The 16,761-nt window shown below is 42.5% G+C and overlaps 1 protein-coding gene across 1 annotated transcript; it reads left to right on the top strand.

The window, feature by feature from the left end:
* The first annotated feature begins 1,745 nt into the window (after positions 1-1,745).
* Positions 1,746-16,561, top strand: AGPAT3 (1-acylglycerol-3-phosphate O-acyltransferase 3). The gene is made up of 8 exons (XM_009954457.2): positions 1,746-1,923; positions 6,280-6,449; positions 6,649-6,810; positions 9,429-9,582; positions 10,013-10,115; positions 13,265-13,340; positions 15,611-15,809; positions 16,473-16,561. The coding sequence occupies exons 1-8, from the start codon at positions 1,746-1,748 to the stop codon at positions 16,559-16,561; spliced, it is 1,131 nt and encodes a 376-aa protein (XP_009952759.1).
* Positions 16,562-16,761: the final 200 nt, after the last annotated feature.

Genomic DNA, 16,761 nt, shown 5'->3' with positions numbered 1-16,761 from the left:
AAGCATTGGGAGAATTTAGATTGTTCCTCATAAGCTTCAATATCAGCTTATTCAACTTGCTTTCCTTTGCTTTCTGTGGTAGGCACAATACTGGTTATATTGAAACAAACTTTTTTCTTCTGTAATGTGCTTCTGAAGTGGGTAGATTACTAATGATGCAAATAGATTTTAATTGTGCAAAAGCTAGATACTCTGTGCCTTGAAAGGCAGTACCTGACCTGTAGAAGAGACAGTAGAAAACAAGCTTTCACAAGTAAAATTGCTGTTGAGTTTTATAAATAGCACCATACTGTAAGCAGGTGACAAATGAAAATGGTTTGGTTGTCACAGCTGGCAGGTACTTTATTTTCGGGCATCTGGAACTTCTGCTTCACCTTCAGACGCTTGACTTGTCAGAAGTATTTGTTACCATCTACTGGTTGGTCTGGTCATTTGCAACACTTGTGAAAGCTGAGCATAAATACTGCTAGCAAGCTTTGTTGTGGCAGAAAGTCACGGTCATGGTTTTATTTTTTGGGTGAGACGTTGAGCTTGTGGTTTGACAGCCTGGTTGGCCTAATTGTAGGACATCTAGTACCCAGCGGGTCAGAAAAGGCTAGTGCCAGGTAACACAGGGTTTGGAATAAACTCAATCTGGTGGCTTGGTAAATACATTTTATTGGGTTAACTTTGTAGTGGCAGGGTTCGTATTGGATCAGACTTGTCTGTCTAAGCTACTGTGACTTTCTGCTGGTTCAGATATTGCCCATCTTTCTGCACCTGGTATAATTACAGCGCATGCTCCGAGTTAAGTGCTCTGGCTCATTAGGTGGAATCAAGATTATGCACCAAAGCCCCTTCCAGATCATGTTTGTACTCCCGTGTAGCCTAAGGTTTTTCTAATATTTTACTTTTTTCTCCATACTAACTGACCATGGAACTGTGACTTGACAAAGTGAGAAGTTATTAAACTTGCTCCAGCATGGGTTTTGGATGTGGGAATACCTGATTTCCGTTTCCATGCCTTAGTGTTTGCCAGACTGATGGTCTGCGTGACCAACCCTGCTCTTTTCATCCCGAAATTCACTGCAGGATGAAGAGCGTGCTCCCCAGATGGACTGCTGTACTCTTCTAGTCAAAGCAAACACGTAACAAAATCTCTCTAGCCCCCGGCAGCCCTCGCTCGGTGCTTGTTTGGGAGAAGTGTGTACAGAGCAGTGGCTTTGAAGGCAGGCCAGGAAGGCATCGGTTCATTTACGCAGCTCCAGAGGCTCGGCATGCCGTTTATTGGGTGCGCGGGGCTGAGGCTCTCGTTGCAGTTCAGGGACACAACCCCTGAAGGTACAGCTGTCACCGTGCAGCTTGTTTACCGATCGGGGCTCGACTGCTTCACTGCGAGTGCAGGGCACCGTGTTCTTCCCAGCATTAAGTCCAATTATATGATCTTTGTTTGAAGAGAGGTGTGAGATTCATCTTCAGCAAACAATAATCCTCTTAGTGGGCTGTAAATTGTAAATAATGATTCCTTGCTATTTTTGGAAGTGATTTGCACAATCAACAGTTTATCGTGTGAAGCCCCGAGTGAGACAGGTTTGGAGAGCAGAGCATTTATTGGCTTGGGTTCCTGTTGCTGAAGTTGCATGGACTGTTTCAGGGCTCTCTCTTCCTCAGAGCTTCTAAATCCAGTCCCCATTTGATTCTTTTCTTTCTCTTTCAGGACAGTTATTCTGAGTGACGGCCCTTGCACACGCTTCTGAGTGGTTATCATGGGCTTCATTGCCTTTCTGAAGACCCAGTTCATAGTTCACCTCCTCATTGGGTTCGTCTTTGTTGTGAGTGGACTGATCATTAACTTCATTCAACTATGCACGCTAGTCCTCTGGCCCATAAACAAGCAGTTTTATCGCCGAGTAAACTGTCGCCTTGCCTATTCGCTTTGGAGCCGTGAGTATGCTTAAAAGGGATGCGAGGGGTGGGGAGGGGAGTGGGTTTTGTTTCTCTTTTTGTTAATTAAAGAAAAAGTGTACATACACAGATACACAAGAGAGAGAAGTGATAAGTTAGACGTAGACTTTCAGAGCAGTTCAAAGCAGCCATCTTTTCTGAAATATCGGGAAAACATACAAAAGTCAAGGGACTGATACATAGTGTCACTCCATTATTCAAACAAGTGGGAAATAAAGCTCCTCGCCACCCCCAGCCCTATCTTGACTGGTAAGAATTGCTGATTCTGTCTCAATACCATCTTCATCTGGCATCAGAGCCTGCGCTAAGTGATGGGGAAGGGGGCATTCACAGAAGCTGCTTCAGGTATTGAAGATACATGCGATATTGACCACTTACTTAGGAGCCCAAGTGGACTGTGTTGTCTGCAGAGAGATTTCTGTCCTAAAGTATCTAGTGTAGATGCCTCTATAGCTGAACTGTGTGACAGCTTCAGAGTCCTCTTACACCCTATAGTCTCCATCTGTGATGCCAGTGTCTCCTCTTGTGAGCAATTTGTCACTACTCTTCTTCTCGTGGCACAGCTCTACAGGGAGTGCAGCTGCTTTGCTTTTCTCTTTCAGACCTTTGCAAAACTTCCTCCCTGTGGATGGCTTTTTTTTTTCCTTCTCATACAGTTTAACAGGGATTAGATTTCTGAAATGAATGTGTAGAAGGCTCCTTAGTCCAAATGTCACCTCCTGTTTCAGCAGTGAATCATCTAATTCATTTCCATTCTCCATTCCCTCCCAGTATGCAGGGCCACTTATCTTAGTGCTCAGCTCAGCATCCAACTCCCACTTCAGGTAAATGAGTCACCTAAATGAGTACTTAAATTACAGTTGAGCAGTCCACTGACAGGCACCCACATTTCTTAAATCATCAATGTGAAGTACTACCAACAAAAACTCTCCAAATACCTCGTTCGGTTTCTTTTTAAGCTTGCTCTCCTTATCCTTCCTGTGCTTTTTATCTGAGAAGCACATAAAAAATGGAATTAAATAGAGAGTGGCGGGCAAACTGTCAAGAGAAAAGGTTTTGTAATAGACAAGCTTACAGGTAGAAACTTCAAAATTAACTTGGTCAGAGGAGAGTGGGGGTAAATGGGATTTTTTTTTAAATTTTATTTGCTTGTAAGAGTTTCTTAATGTGCTTTTGATAATCTAGAATCTGATATCGTCCTGAAGACTGTTGTTGCACTAATAGTCTTGCTTTTCTGAGGATATGAGCTGCTTGTGCCTGTAAGGCTTATATGTTAAGGCCCTTGATTTCTACAAGTTATCATTGTGCATGGGAAAAAATCACATTTTAAATGCTGTTATCTTGTATACACTGGAAATAACCTACACTATTGTACCAAAAGGTTTGGAGAAGCTGGGTAGATAATTGGGTTGTACCTAGGATAACCCCTCGTGTATAGCCTATTATAAATTAAATGATTGAAAAATGAAACTATGAAAATTAACGTCGATGTAATATGGGACTGCAGAGTGCCAATGGCCTGTAATGGAAGAGCTGACAGAATATGCACTTCAATTGTGATTTATAACGAATTAAGCAAGCCGTGTAAATGCAGCAGTTCAAATGCTGCCATTCATAATGAAATATATTTCATTATGTGGAAGCCTTTTGGCAGTGAACCTGTCGGTTGGTGTTCTGTTCCGGATGCTACGTTTTGCTCACTACTCCAAGCTGTTTAGTTTTAGGCTGGGGGTGTTCATGTCAGAGCTGTCTGTGACAGGAGCTGCTCTGCCCGTCTGGCAGAGGATCAGCGTGCAGGGGTAGATACAGAGGTGATCGTGTGTCTCGCTATGTACTATAGCATTCTACAAACCAGGCTCCCTTCTCAAAGACATAAAACACAGCTTCAGAAGGGGAAGGAGATAGACTCTATCCAGTGTTCATAGCAGACGTTTGGGGAAAAAACATCTGAGGGCTCTGGCCTCAACATAAAATCTTTGCAGTGTGTGTAATTCATGACGGGTAGTCTGTCCTTCAGCCTCTCCTACATCAGCTCCTTTCAGATGACTCACACCTTTGGAGAGCACAGCACGTTTGGTTTAGTGTGGTTGCAAAAATAGTCTCTCAAATGTTAGTACTTAAACTGAGAGGTGTGCTGTGCCTCCTGTTTGCTTTGTTTCTGGGTGGTTTGCGAGGCCATAAACCCGCCTGCTTTGGTGTGTGGGAACGCCGTCTGCAGGAGGGGGTTTGTTGTAGCAAGGTGTTGCTTGTCCTCTACAGGAAGTATCCCAAGCAGTGCCAGCTTGAGCATCCCTTCGTTCAGAAGGATGGGCTTGCTGTAGCATCGGCAGGATCGGTGCCACGCAAAATAGGTGTAACTCACACACCAAAAGAAAGGAAATGAGCCCACTCCTGGTGATAATTACATCATTTATCAGTACGCTTGTAAAGGACAATCTGTTTCCTCGTATTAATTCTCCAGCTCATCAACCCTCCTCTCTCAGTATGAACTCTGGCAAATATCTCAGCAAAGCTTCCTCCACTGTTTTAGAGTGCGTGGTACAAGAAATGCTCTGCAGAAAATCATCCATACCTGCCTCTGCAGATTTTTTTTCTGATTTTGAAGAAGAAAACACACCTATTTTATTTTATTTTTTATAAGCAAAAGCAGCAACTGTAGCAGGTACTGGAGATGTTCCTCCTTAGTACGTAGGCAGCAATGGAAAAGGAAGATTGCTCAGAGTACAACACTGTGTTTGGTACCACAACTCCATTCTCCTGGCTGCCTGCTTGGAAAAGCATAGCTTTTTGCTGTCCTCTTCCCCCTTTTACCGAGCCAGGATAACCAGAGCAAGAAAGGTAAGTGATGACATCATTCACAAAGGAGACAAAGCTGGAAAGCAATGAGAGAAACCTTAGTTGGTATAAACTATTACTCTGTCTTTCCTCTGCTGTATTTCCAGTTGACCAGGGTTACACTCTCTTGACCAGCAAGTTGCACTACTTTGCCATGTCTCCAAATGAGTGGGTCTTCAGCAGACCAGGATTGGTTTTCTCTGTCATTCACTTAAATACTGTGTTTGCCTTCTCTCTGGTGTGGTGCAAAATTGGACCCGCTCTTATTTAGGAGTATCAGGATAGACTACCCTGTCGTGATCCCACTGATCAGAAGCCCTTGTGCAGGAGGGTGCTGCTCCATTTTGCAAAACCAGGGCCTCCCAGCGGAAAGTTGAAATACCGCGTGGCAGAACCTGATGTAGAGGAGCGAGGCGGCGCCTTCCCGTTTTGACCCTGCCACTTTGTTGTGGTAACGTGGGAAGAGTTGGAATTTTTAACTGCCGTTTTTGTGCAACCAAGTTTTGATTGCAGCCATATCTCATTGAAATGAGAAAATACTAATGACTACAGTTTGCATGGACGCAAATCTTCCTGCTGTGAAAATGAACTATCCTCATACTTTTTATAGTTGTCCCATGGTACAAGCAATGCCTTCCATCTGCATCGTTGTACTGAAATGAGAGAAATAGGCTAACCATAGCAACTGCATTCAGTGTGTGCTGAATTTAACTGGAAGGATTTTTTTCTTAAGATGAAAAAAGGGGAGGTGGAAAATAAGAAGAGTGGGTGATGAAGGAAATGTGCAGGGTGGAGTAAGAGTGACGCTGGGATATTGAAAAGCTGGAGAAGACAGAAGGGAAAGGGCTCATTCTTGCTTTTGCAGGGAAAGAAACACACATTCCTGTTTTTTCCTGGGTATTTTGGTAAATTAGCTTGATTCTCTGGTGCTTCTGACTGTGTTGATGACCATAATAGAGAGTGATTGGAGTCCTGTGTTCTAATATTAAAGTCTACTGCGTAAGATATATGGCACTGTATCCTTTTAAAAGCCCTTTATTGGTTTGTTTACCTCCATAAAGCTTGTTTCGTGTGGAGTAAAAGCATTAGACCACATCTATGCATAATTTGTATTTCACCTGGGACAAACTGTACTCATTTAGTAGAGCAATCAACGGCTCATCTGTCTGTTTTCAGGCACAAAGTTTTGGCATTTTTTCTCAGTGATCATGAAATTTCACATTCGTAATATAATGCCCAAATTTGTCACTGTTAAAAACTTGCTAAATTATCCTTAATGCATATATCTGGTGCCCTGAATACTGCTTAAGGATGATGGTGTGATTTGGTCTATACCCATCCAAGCTCTCATTTCATCTCTACTGGGTTGGATTGAAAAGGTGACAGTGTTGTTGGGAGTCAGAAGAAGCTAGGCACCAAACGGGGCTGGAGATAAAATACTAAATGTTTTCTGTAAGTGGCACCCCTAACTCCTCTTTCTGTCTTCATCATGTTTGTTAGAGTTGGTAATGCTGCTGGAATGGTGGTCAGGCACAGAGTGCACCTTGTTCTCAGACGAGGCCACAGTGAACACCTTTGGGAAAGAACATGTCATCATCATCTTGAATCACAACTTTGAAATTGACTTCTTGTGTGGCTGGACCATGACAGAGCGCTTTGGAGTGCTAGGGGTACGTGGGGCCACAAGCTTTCCCTTCATCTGGAGGATGATAGGTCTGTTTAAAACCTGTGCACGTACAGTTTCTTTGCATTTGAGTTTCCAGACATAAGTCCATCAGCTCTTCATCATTTTAACTGTAATGTCTTTAATCTCATTGTACAAATCAGGAAATGACAATCTTGGATTCTTGTTTTTTGTTTTTCTCCAAGAGTTCCAAAGTTCTTGCTAAGAGAGAGCTACTGTATGTGCCCCTAATCGGCTGGACGTGGTACTTCCTTGAGATTGTTTTCTGCAAAAGGAAATGGGAAGAAGACCGAGATACAGTTATTGAAGGATTAAAACGTTTGGCTGATTATCCTGAATATATGTGGGTAAGTGTTGAGTTCCCCCTCTAGCACTGACTGCTAGAAGCAAAATGGTGACAGAGATACTCGTGTGGTACTGTAGCCTTATGTATCGGGAGAAGATCTGCTCACTAGCAAGTGTTGTCAAGGAAGGTGTGTGCTCTGGTTCAGGAGGTCTTTTGGGATGTGCTGGTAAAGTGTTGCTCTGTTTGCCTGTTGGTAAGGGAAGTCATTTGGGAAACAGTCCAGAAGCTTGCGTAGATGTTAGAAGCTTGGCAGTAATTTATAAGTCAGGCTTGTATAATTCTTGTTAATTTTGTCTGAACTTATTTTTACCTTTTTAAAAAAATAACCACCCGTATTTGACTACTGAATCTATGTAACCTTAAGGTACATTTTCTGAGGTAGGCTCAAAAGACACATAAAAAAGTCTTTTCTGGAGAAGTGAGTGAATCGGGGGGATATGCACAGACGATGGATTTTGATAGGAAGTTCTTGTTAGTGTGTTCATTGATCTGTGAAATTATTGATTTCCAAAAAGTCTCTATAAGAACATATGGCAAGCTTACATCTGCTTTTGCAGTTATGCTATTCCTTTTTATTTTGACATTACTTGAAGCAAAGGGTGGAACATCTATGTTTCATTATGTGCAATGTTAGATTTTACTGCAGCAACACGGTGGTAGGATCAACTGATTAACCTTTTAGTTTTGGATGCAAACATTTTGATAAATTTACTGGTTTGCTTTTGTAGCAGCACATGTAATGTACAGTTGTTTGGCTCGTAAAACATTTTAAGAGGCTTTTTGTGCATTTTTAAGTCATTTTTCAATATGACCCAGTACAGCTTGTTAAAAGGAACAGTGAAATAGTAAGCCTTAACTAGTGCATTGTGAATGCGTGATTAGTGATTTTCTATAGTTACAAAGATAAAAAAAATAAGAATCTGGAGAATGTGTTTTAAATTACTTAATTTGTTGAATATATGGATATGAACTGCATTTAATATATCTTCCTGATCTGTATTGGAAAAAAAGAAAAAAACCCCTACCAATAAAAAAATCTCCAGACTGTACTTGCAAATCTATACATTTTAATGATTCTACGATTAAGAACCAAGGACTAGTCCCTAGGGAAAACAACTAGAAAATATAAATGCAGAATGTAGTTAGCATTGATTATTTAAATCAAGACTTCCTGCTTGGTAATTTAAATCATGATTAAAATTGACTTGAGTAAATCAATTTCCTATTTTTTGTGCATTCTAAATGCCACAGTTAGGGCTGTCTGCGCAACCTTCCTTCATGAGGTCTTTGTCACACGTGCGCTGCAGCGCAGTCTGTGCCTCGCTCGCATGCCTGGTCCAGAAGGATCACTGCACCGTTGAGTAAAGAGGGTGAGAATTTGGTATAGAGGGAAGGGCTCACATTGCAGACTGGGGTTAAGATTGAGGTGCCACACTCTGTACCTTGTGCTGTCCTCACCGCTTGGTGGTGATGCTTGGTCAGGCTTTCACAGTGAACGTGCCCTCAAGGGCCAAACGAAGATAGCAGGATCAGTTCCTGTTCTCTCACTGCCCTCTGGCAGGTCTAACTCTCGTGTCTATGGCTTTGCAGTTTTAATATTCATTTAACTTACCTTTTGTGGGGCGCAGCATGTGGATGCACTACAGAGAAGAGGTCAAGCAACCACAGTACTGACGAAGAGCAGATGTATAGCGATGCATTTGACAAGTCTTTCTTTTGAATTGCAACATTACAGTGTTGCGTGATGCTGCTGTGAGAGGGTAGTAGCAGCCTGCCCTTCTCCTGCTCCATTGCTTGCCTGGGGTGCAGAGGTTTGGGCGTTCAAGTGCAGCAATGTTTCCGTTGCTGGCGCAATGGGAACAATGTCCACCTTTCAAAAAAGGCCGGGGATAAACAGAAATTCACCCTAGGGCCCTCAGAAGGGCTTTAGTTGTCTGTTCTTGGGTTTGCATTGCTTCTGGTCTCTCTCTCAACTAGAGCGGAGGCAATATAGAGGCTGGAGAAGGACAGATAGGTGTTTTGTGCTGCTTGAAGTCAGTATGGGAGGATTTACGTCTTTACTAGTTACTCAGGATACCACGGTGAGATTGGTGCCTTACAGGATGAACAAGGTAAAGGTTTAGGGAAAGACACCATATGAACACAGCTGATTAAAAAAAAAAAAAAAAAAAAAAAAAATCAGAAAACCTTTCAGACAAACCAGCCTGTCTTCAGATGAGTAATTCTGGTTGCGCAATACGATTTTTAAATGAGGTAGCTAGTGATTAATATGTTTTTTCCTAAAGTGGTCACGTACTGATATTTGGATTGCTTTTTCTGATTTGTAGATTAGTCCATCACTAGCCAGCCAAAGCCTTCAGGAATTTTTCCTTTTTTAAGTAAATGTTTCAAGTGTAGCTGTTTAGACTTTTAATCACCTTAAATTTGGTACCAGAGTTAAAATTAAATATAATTGTCAATGAGTTGTGAGGTAGTGCTTATGCCTAACACTTGATGAGACAATTGAAGGGTGTGCGCATGCATGGATGTATGTTTATCTTGCTGAGCAGAATACTGAAAATTTGTGGTTCTTTTGATCTCAAGATGTCCTTGTTTTTGCCTTTTGCCTCATTGTACTAGTTTCTCCTGTACTGTGAAGGAACTCGTTTTACAGAGACCAAGCATCGTATCAGTATGGAGGTAGCTGAATCCAAGGGGTTGCCTAAACTGAAATACCACCTGTTGCCCAGAACCAAAGGTTTCACCACTGCTGTCCAGTGTCTCAGGGGAACAGGTACTGGCAAGCTGCTACTTGTTCTTTGCGTTAGTTGCAAAGGGTAGTATACTATGTTGTTCATTATGTCCATTACAATTAGTGAGTTGGCAGTAACAAGCGTTCGATATGTCAACTATTATTTGAAAATTGCCACATAACTCTCGGATACCAGTCTTAAAAAGTAAGAAAACTTTAATGTATGTTATTGTTGCTTAGTTCATCAAGTCCTCTTGTGTTTTGATAACACATGTGCTATGTGTAGTTGAGAATGTCAGGTAGCTGATACAGATAAATACAAGGTGTAAACACAAAGTAGTGAAGGACTCTGCTACCTGACATTGTTAATGTAAGGCTTGCAAAAGGGTCTGTTGCTGCCTAATGCGAGGTTGCCAGCAGCGTGGTTGCTAGAATTAATGCTATAACAGCCATATTTTCTTTTTTGCCACAGTTTCAGCAGTGTACGATGTAACACTAAATTTCAGAGGAAACAAGAACCCATCTTTATTAGGAATTCTTTATGGAAAGAAATATGAAGCAGATATGTGCGTAAGGTGAGCATATAATGATGGAGGTGAGCCTTAAGATGCACGCTTTGACACGTTGAAGTGTATTCAGATTTTATAGGGAAATGTCCTTTCCTGTATTCCCCTTTTCCTTGTCCTTCAAGTTTCTCTGCAGGCCACAAAGGCCTCCCCGTTTCCCCCCTGCTTCAGTTTGCTTTTGTGTGAGGTCGCATGATATCAGCCAGCAAGTCAGAGAGCACTGGACAGACTTTTTAAGCCTGGGTGTGACCACTGTTATTCCAGGGTTTCCCTGTTTTGTGCAGTGAGGACACTCGTCTGCCTTTTTCTCTTCTCTGCTGGGAACAGGAAACCAACTGTTCTGCCCCCTTCCCAGTCCCCTGCGAGCATATGCATAGTACAAATAGCCTGTCCAAACTTCAGTAGTCACTTGGAGTAGGTAGTGTAAAGCCTCCATCCTGTGCCGGTTTCTCTCTTTCTCTCACTTGGTTTGGTTAGCAGATTAGAAGTTAAATAATGCTGAAGTTCAGACATTGTATGAATGAGGTAGGACATTCCTCGCATTCCTCATTACTCTTTGGCCTGAAAGAGTAACTGCTAACACCTAACTCCATGCAGCACATACACACATGCATGCGAACACACATAGGCTTTTTCTTTCTGGCTTTCTCCTTGTTGCCTTATGCTTTAAAGGCTTCCTTGTGATCATAAAGACTTCCCTTTCCTGTTGAATTTCTTCTTTTCTCTTTTATGTTTGGACCTGACAAACGACCTGGTTGTTCTTTCCACAGTTCTTTTGACAGTTCACTTCTGCTTCTCTGGGGACTTCACCAACACTTTGGAAAACGTTGCTATGTTCTAGTGATGAGGTTGATGCTTGGTTTTTAAAAGAAAAAAAAAGAAAGCCTTGCTACTTCCCCCCCACACACACCTTTTCCCTCTGATCTTGGGTCTGTGCGTTGCAGATGCATGGCACTGGCTCTCTATGTTGTCCTTCTAATGAAAGCAGGTGTGTCCTGCCAGAGCCTCCAACAGTGAAAGTTTGTGGGGAATCACTCTGATTATGCGTTGTGTCAAGGTACAGCAGCAACAGTTTTTTGGCAGAAGTGCTATCCCAGGGGAGGCAGAGGGCTGCAGCCCTGATGGGGAAGGGAAGGACACGTGTTCCAGTTCTGTTCTCCGATGCTGCATCTTCACAACGGTTTAGTCTTCCAGTTGGAAAGAAGGCTGCGGAGTGAGATGGGGAGAGAGAGGGGGTCACTGATTTGCAAGGGGTTTCGTTTTGACTATTGACACTTGCCAGACATAACCCTGAAGAGGAAAGTGAGCAGACAGCTTACCAGCTAGCAAAACAGCTGGTCAGGCGGTCGCCATCTGTTAACTCCGTACTGATGGCTGATGCATGGAGAGTGTCTGGCTGGATCTGGGGTGCACATGCACGGATGTACGTCTGTATCATTATACCTTGACAAGCGGCTGCATTCAGTTTAATATCCTATGGCTTGCTAATGGAGATGCAAGTTGGTTTTATTTATTGGTGAGGTAGTGGGAGCAAAGAAGAGAAATGAAGTTTTTAGTAGTTGTTAGAAGAAGTTTGCGTTTGTAGAATTCTGTTGAGGATGATGTTGCCAGGTCCAGTTACTAAGTGTCCCCTATTAAAGAAACTAATGACTATGTTCAGATAATTTTTATTTAAAATATGTTTGTGGACTGAAGCAACATTCTCAAGGTGCTTTTCTACACTTGAAGCTTTTTCTCTGTTTTGGAGAGGAAGCTATGAGAATAAGGAAACTATTTTTACAGTCTTTTTGCTGAAAATTGAACGCGTCCTTAATGTGCCAGCAGACTTAGCTTAGCACAGAGAAAGGAAGCGTGTAAGCTCCTGTTCTTGGTATATGAGTATGCAGTTACCTGTGCAGCAGTAAGAAGATTAGCTCTCTGCAGAGGATCCAGTCTTTCTCCTGACTGGCTCCAGAGAAAATAATCGGCTAAATTACCCAATGTTGTTGCTGTGAATACCCTCTAGTGGTGATAGCAATACAACGACAACTTTACCAGAGAGCTTTCAGCAAATGACTTTTTACTGAGCTTTTATTGAGAATTATTTATATTAATTGAACAGCTCCTCCTGTTAGAGCTAATGAAAGTAAATCTGTAAAATCTGGTGTTCAATTCGTTTATGGGATGCAGAAATTATTAGAAATGTATTCAAATATCTTTCTTCTGCTGCTGCAGACTCCAAGGCTTTAGTTTGTGCTGTGGAAATTATTCCCTGGCTGAACAGTAGCAAATAAGTTGTATCTGGGATCACTGTGTTTAGAGCCCTCCCAGAGGTCAACCTTCTGTTCTTATGCCCTCCTGACAGTCCAAGTGTACCAAAACATGTTCGAGCTGAGGGTAAGGTGTGTGCCTGCCCTCTACAAACCGAGCAACTTCTTTCTGAATTGATCCAGGACTGAGATGTGTGCCACTGAGAAACGAGGAAATACTCTTGTGAGCGTGTTAGTGGCCTGTCTTGGAAAATAAAAGAACGCAGGAAAATGGTTGGCTCTTAAAAGGTGCTCGTTCTCGGTGAGGTCAGGTCAGTACCTGGAGTTGGGCATAATTTTCGTATGCACCCAGAATTGCATGCCTCAGTCTGTAGGGCTGGAGGGGCGAGGAGAGATAAGTGCTGATGCTGTGGAAGGTGATGTTTTCCTTAGAGTTGGTACAAAGCGAATTTTTAACCACCCCTCCCATTCCTTCCAAAATGGAGTTTTTACTAACAAAATGTAACAAACAGTTATCCTGGAGTTGGCCACTTGCTTGTCTTTTCCCAGCTCTGGGTTACTCAGTCTGAGCTTACTAGGAATCAACTGGTGGTGGTGGTTCTGATCAAGGAAAAAGTGTTTGAATGGGAAATGCTTGTTTTGCTGCTGTGCCTTGAAATTAATAGGAGCTTGTACAGTTTCTTTTGTCTTAGGAATCTGAGTTTTTAGGTGGAGAATCAGGTGTTATTTAAGTCCCCGTTCTTCTCTGCATTTAAGACCTCTGCCATCAGTGACAGTATTACCTGTAGCTTATGCCCTTCATTGAATGGAAGATCTTCCCTAGTAGAGCTCTGAAGTCAAATAACTGGGATTTTCACTTAATTCTTTTTTTTTTTTTCCCCTCCTTTTTTAATCTCTCTGCTACACTAGGAGATTTCCTCTGGAAGATATCCCTCAAGATGAAAAGGAAGCTGCAAACTGGCTTCATAAGCTTTACCAGGAAAAGGTAAACAGCTTTGCTTTCTTTTCTATCTTTTGGGACTTTCACAGGGGTGTAGTGTATTAAGGCACGGGTGTAGTGTATTAAGGCACACAATTCCACAGGATGGAGAGAAGAGATGGAAATATTATGTATAACTAGGCAGCCATTTCTCAAACTGCTGGAAAGAGCAGTACAGAAGAGCCCCTTGGCCACAGAGGGCTGGCTAGTGAAAGGTCTCAAATTGCCAGGAAGCATAATGGGATTTAGAGATGTGCCTGAGTTGCGAAAGACTAGTAGTAATCCACTGTCTTTTTATATTCTTCAGCCCTTGGGTCTCTGTCATACATTTTTAAAAGCTCCATTTTTTCCTGTGGGTGTTTTTAGGCACTCGATAAGAGTGACAACTGTCTGTTAGGGACAGCCGGTCCCGGCTCTTAGCTGCAATTGTCCTTTGCTTTCATGTTTCTTTCACTGTCACTTTCCTTCTGCCTCCTGGTAATACCTCTGCAGTGGTGTTTGACATGGTACAGACAGTCCCTGGGAACTGCTGCCAGGGACTGATGTAGCGCATGGCCAGCATGTCTTCAAACTGCTCAAAGCTTTTCCTCATGTCTTTTTTTTTTCTTAGGTGGCTAATTTCTTGACCACAGATTTAACAGTTCTGTGAAGGGGATGGGCTGTTGCCTAGCCCTAGCTGGTGGATTGTTGAACTTGAAATGTGTATCTTGATTTTTTGTGTTGCTTATCTTTGTGGGAAAACAGAGGAGCACAGAAACTTTAGCTATCTTGGGCTTTCTTCTGCTATGATGACCTCTGCTGCAGCATTGCCAAGCTTACGCTTAGCCTGTAGGTAGGCAACAGGTTGTTCTGAGTTTCATTTTGTTCATTGTAACCCAATTTGTTTGAACACCTAAGCTCTAATTCTCAGATACTGCAACTTCCACAACATTTTAGTCTTTTGGTTGAATAATTCAATTACCTAATTCAATTAAGGGGAGAGAATTTATCTTACAAAAAGCAGTAGCTACCATCATCTTCTCCCTCCACCTCCCACTAGCAGTTGTATCAGAGTGGCTTGTGGGTCAGTTAGTGTAATATGGGATTAGCTTAAAAATAAAAAATTGGGAAATTGGGATCCTTGAATCCCGCCTCCTGCTATCAGGGGCATGCCGTTACGTAATTCCCTTGTGAAAAGGCTCTTAGATGCACGAATTCCTTCTGACACTGCCTGGCTGGAGGAGCAGATGTTAAGGTGCATGTTACAGGGGTGGTCTTTCTCTGCTTGACTCCTGCTCTGTTGGACAGTAGATGCAGAGCTAAGCAGATGCAGCACGGAGCATTCACTCTGCTTGGCGCCATTCCTTGGGCAGAATGTCCCGCTTTACTTGCGGGTGGAGGGCTTGGTGTTCCTTGCTGGTGGCAGCTGTACCTCCGTACAGCTTTGGTGTGAGGTGTTGCTGGGGAGGTATTACTTATATATGTGGGCGTTTTTATATATTGATCATATGGTGGTAGCAATACGGTGTAACTGGAATCCTTAAAGTGCTCTTCCTGCGCAGAGGTACGTCCTCTAAAGGCTGTGTTATTGGCAAGGACCGCCTTGCACTTCCCAGCCCTTTGTAAGGGAAGTTAAAAGAAAAACAGCTTAAGTGGGGAAAAATAAGAAATAGCCAAACTTGAGCCGTCCTTGGTAATGGCTTGGAAACCTTACAGAACGTTCTTGCAGATGGAGGGAAGACTGCGGGCATGCTGCTCCTTTGAGTCACGTGTTTCATGATTGCACCTCTCTGCAGGCCCAGCTCATGATGCAACTGCTCTGTTGAAGTCTTGGGGTTATGGCTAGCACAGTGCTATCTAATGCTGGTTAACTTGTGCTTTGCCTGCCTCTTCTGGCTGTATATTCAGCGTTTTTCTGCTGTGCTTTGCTAAATCACGCTGACCTTTCTGGAAGAAAAAACATCCAGCAAATAGGCAGGTAGTGTCTGAATTGGCCTCTGGCCTGATGCTGCCCTAAATTCCTGAGCAATTAAGAGAAGAGATGAAGGTATTTGGTAGCGGAGAGGCTGATAGGGTTTCAGTTTCTGATAGTGGCCAAGATTGCCTTCAAAGGGCTAATCCAGTAGCCTTGGCAGTCAACAGAAATGCCCAGTAAATGACAGCAGATGGCAATGGATGCTGTGTACTCTTGATGGGTGTTTACTGCAGATGCTGTTTTTGATGTTGTCCTGAAGTCGACTGGTCTTGGATTGCTTGCTGCAAGCATTGTGTTTTCTTCTATCTTCTCTTTCTCCCAGGATGCTTTGCAAGAAATGTATAATCAGGAAGGCATATTTCCTGGCCAGCAGTTCAAACCTCCTAGGAGACCATGGACTCTCCTAAACTTTCTTTTTTGGGCCACAGTTCTCCTCTCTCCTCTCTTCACATTTGGCTTTGGAGTTTTTGCAAGTGGATCACCTCTCCTTATCCTTGCATTCCTGGGACTTGTTGGAGCAGGTAATAAAAGCAGAGAAGATGCTACGCCCAGAGTGACTTGTAACAGGATCTGTTACCTCCAGTAAATTCTGTGTATTAATTACTATGAGTGGGGCTTGCAGAAGAGTACTTGGAGCTCACTCTGTAGTCTTTATATTGTATAGCATTTTTATTACTTCGAAAGCTTTGGTTCAGGCAGGCCTGCCTTCTTATCTTCAGCAATATCTATAACAATCAATAGCAAGTGAGTCTTGTAGCCCATTATTATGGTGCCTGAAGGAGAAAATAGTTTTACTGCACACCTTGTCTGTGAATTAAAACAAACACAAAACCAACCAAACAAAAAAATACGAAAAACCTGAGCCCCCAGCCCTCCCCCCTAACAAAAAAAAAGGGGATGGATATGCTTCAGTGTTCATACTACCTGTCCTGTTAATCAAGAAGTATTAATTACATTTTTAGAAGCATTAATTATATTTTTAAATCTGGATTGTCCTCCTCTTTTTGTGACATCTGACCTGTGATCCATGTGCAGCCTTGTGGAGCGCACTGTTGGTCTGTAGTCACTACTATCTTCAGGATGGGGTTCACTCATGTTGGTTCTGCCTGTGTGCTTACATGTAACTTCCTAAATTCTTAAACTGGTTTCTAATATGCCTCTCATTTCTCTGTTGTATTTTAAAGCTTCCTTTGGAGTTCGTAGACTGATAGGAGTAACTGAAATAGAAAAAGGCTCCAGCTATGGCAACCAAGAATTCAAGAAAAAGGAATAACTGACAGCTGCAGTTCAGCACATATAACCAGACTATGGTATCTGATTAACTTCAGTTAAAAAACAACAACAAACACTTAGAAACTATCTTTTTCTTAATAACTGATGACTAATATTAATGAATAAAACTTGAGCCAAGAATGAAGAAGTTGGAGGCATCAAACTGACAAGAACGCATCAACTTTCTGCCTGTTTAAGGAT

The sequence above is a fragment of the Leptosomus discolor genome, chromosome 1 (genome assembly GCF_034619465.1).
Source record: "Leptosomus discolor isolate bLepDis1 chromosome 1, bLepDis1.hap2, whole genome shotgun sequence".
Taxonomy (NCBI): Eukaryota; Metazoa; Chordata; class Aves; order Leptosomiformes; family Leptosomidae; genus Leptosomus; species Leptosomus discolor.
The sequence above is the reverse complement of the archived record's forward strand: the minus strand, read 5'-3'. Positions and strand labels throughout refer to the sequence as shown.

Bases quoted from the DNA above. Each gene is read 5' to 3' on its own strand.
- AGPAT3 (XM_009954457.2), top strand. From the start codon at position 1,746: ATGGGCTTCATTGCCTTTCTGAAGACCCAGTTCATAGTTCACCTCCTC. The intron at 6,811-9,428 runs GTAAGTGTTGAG...TCATTGTACTAG, and splicing joins ATTATCCTGAATATATGTGG to TTTCTCCTGTACTGTGAAGG. The intron at 15,810-16,472 runs GTAATAAAAGCA...TGTATTTTAAAG, and splicing joins CCTGGGACTTGTTGGAGCAG to CTTCCTTTGGAGTTCGTAGA.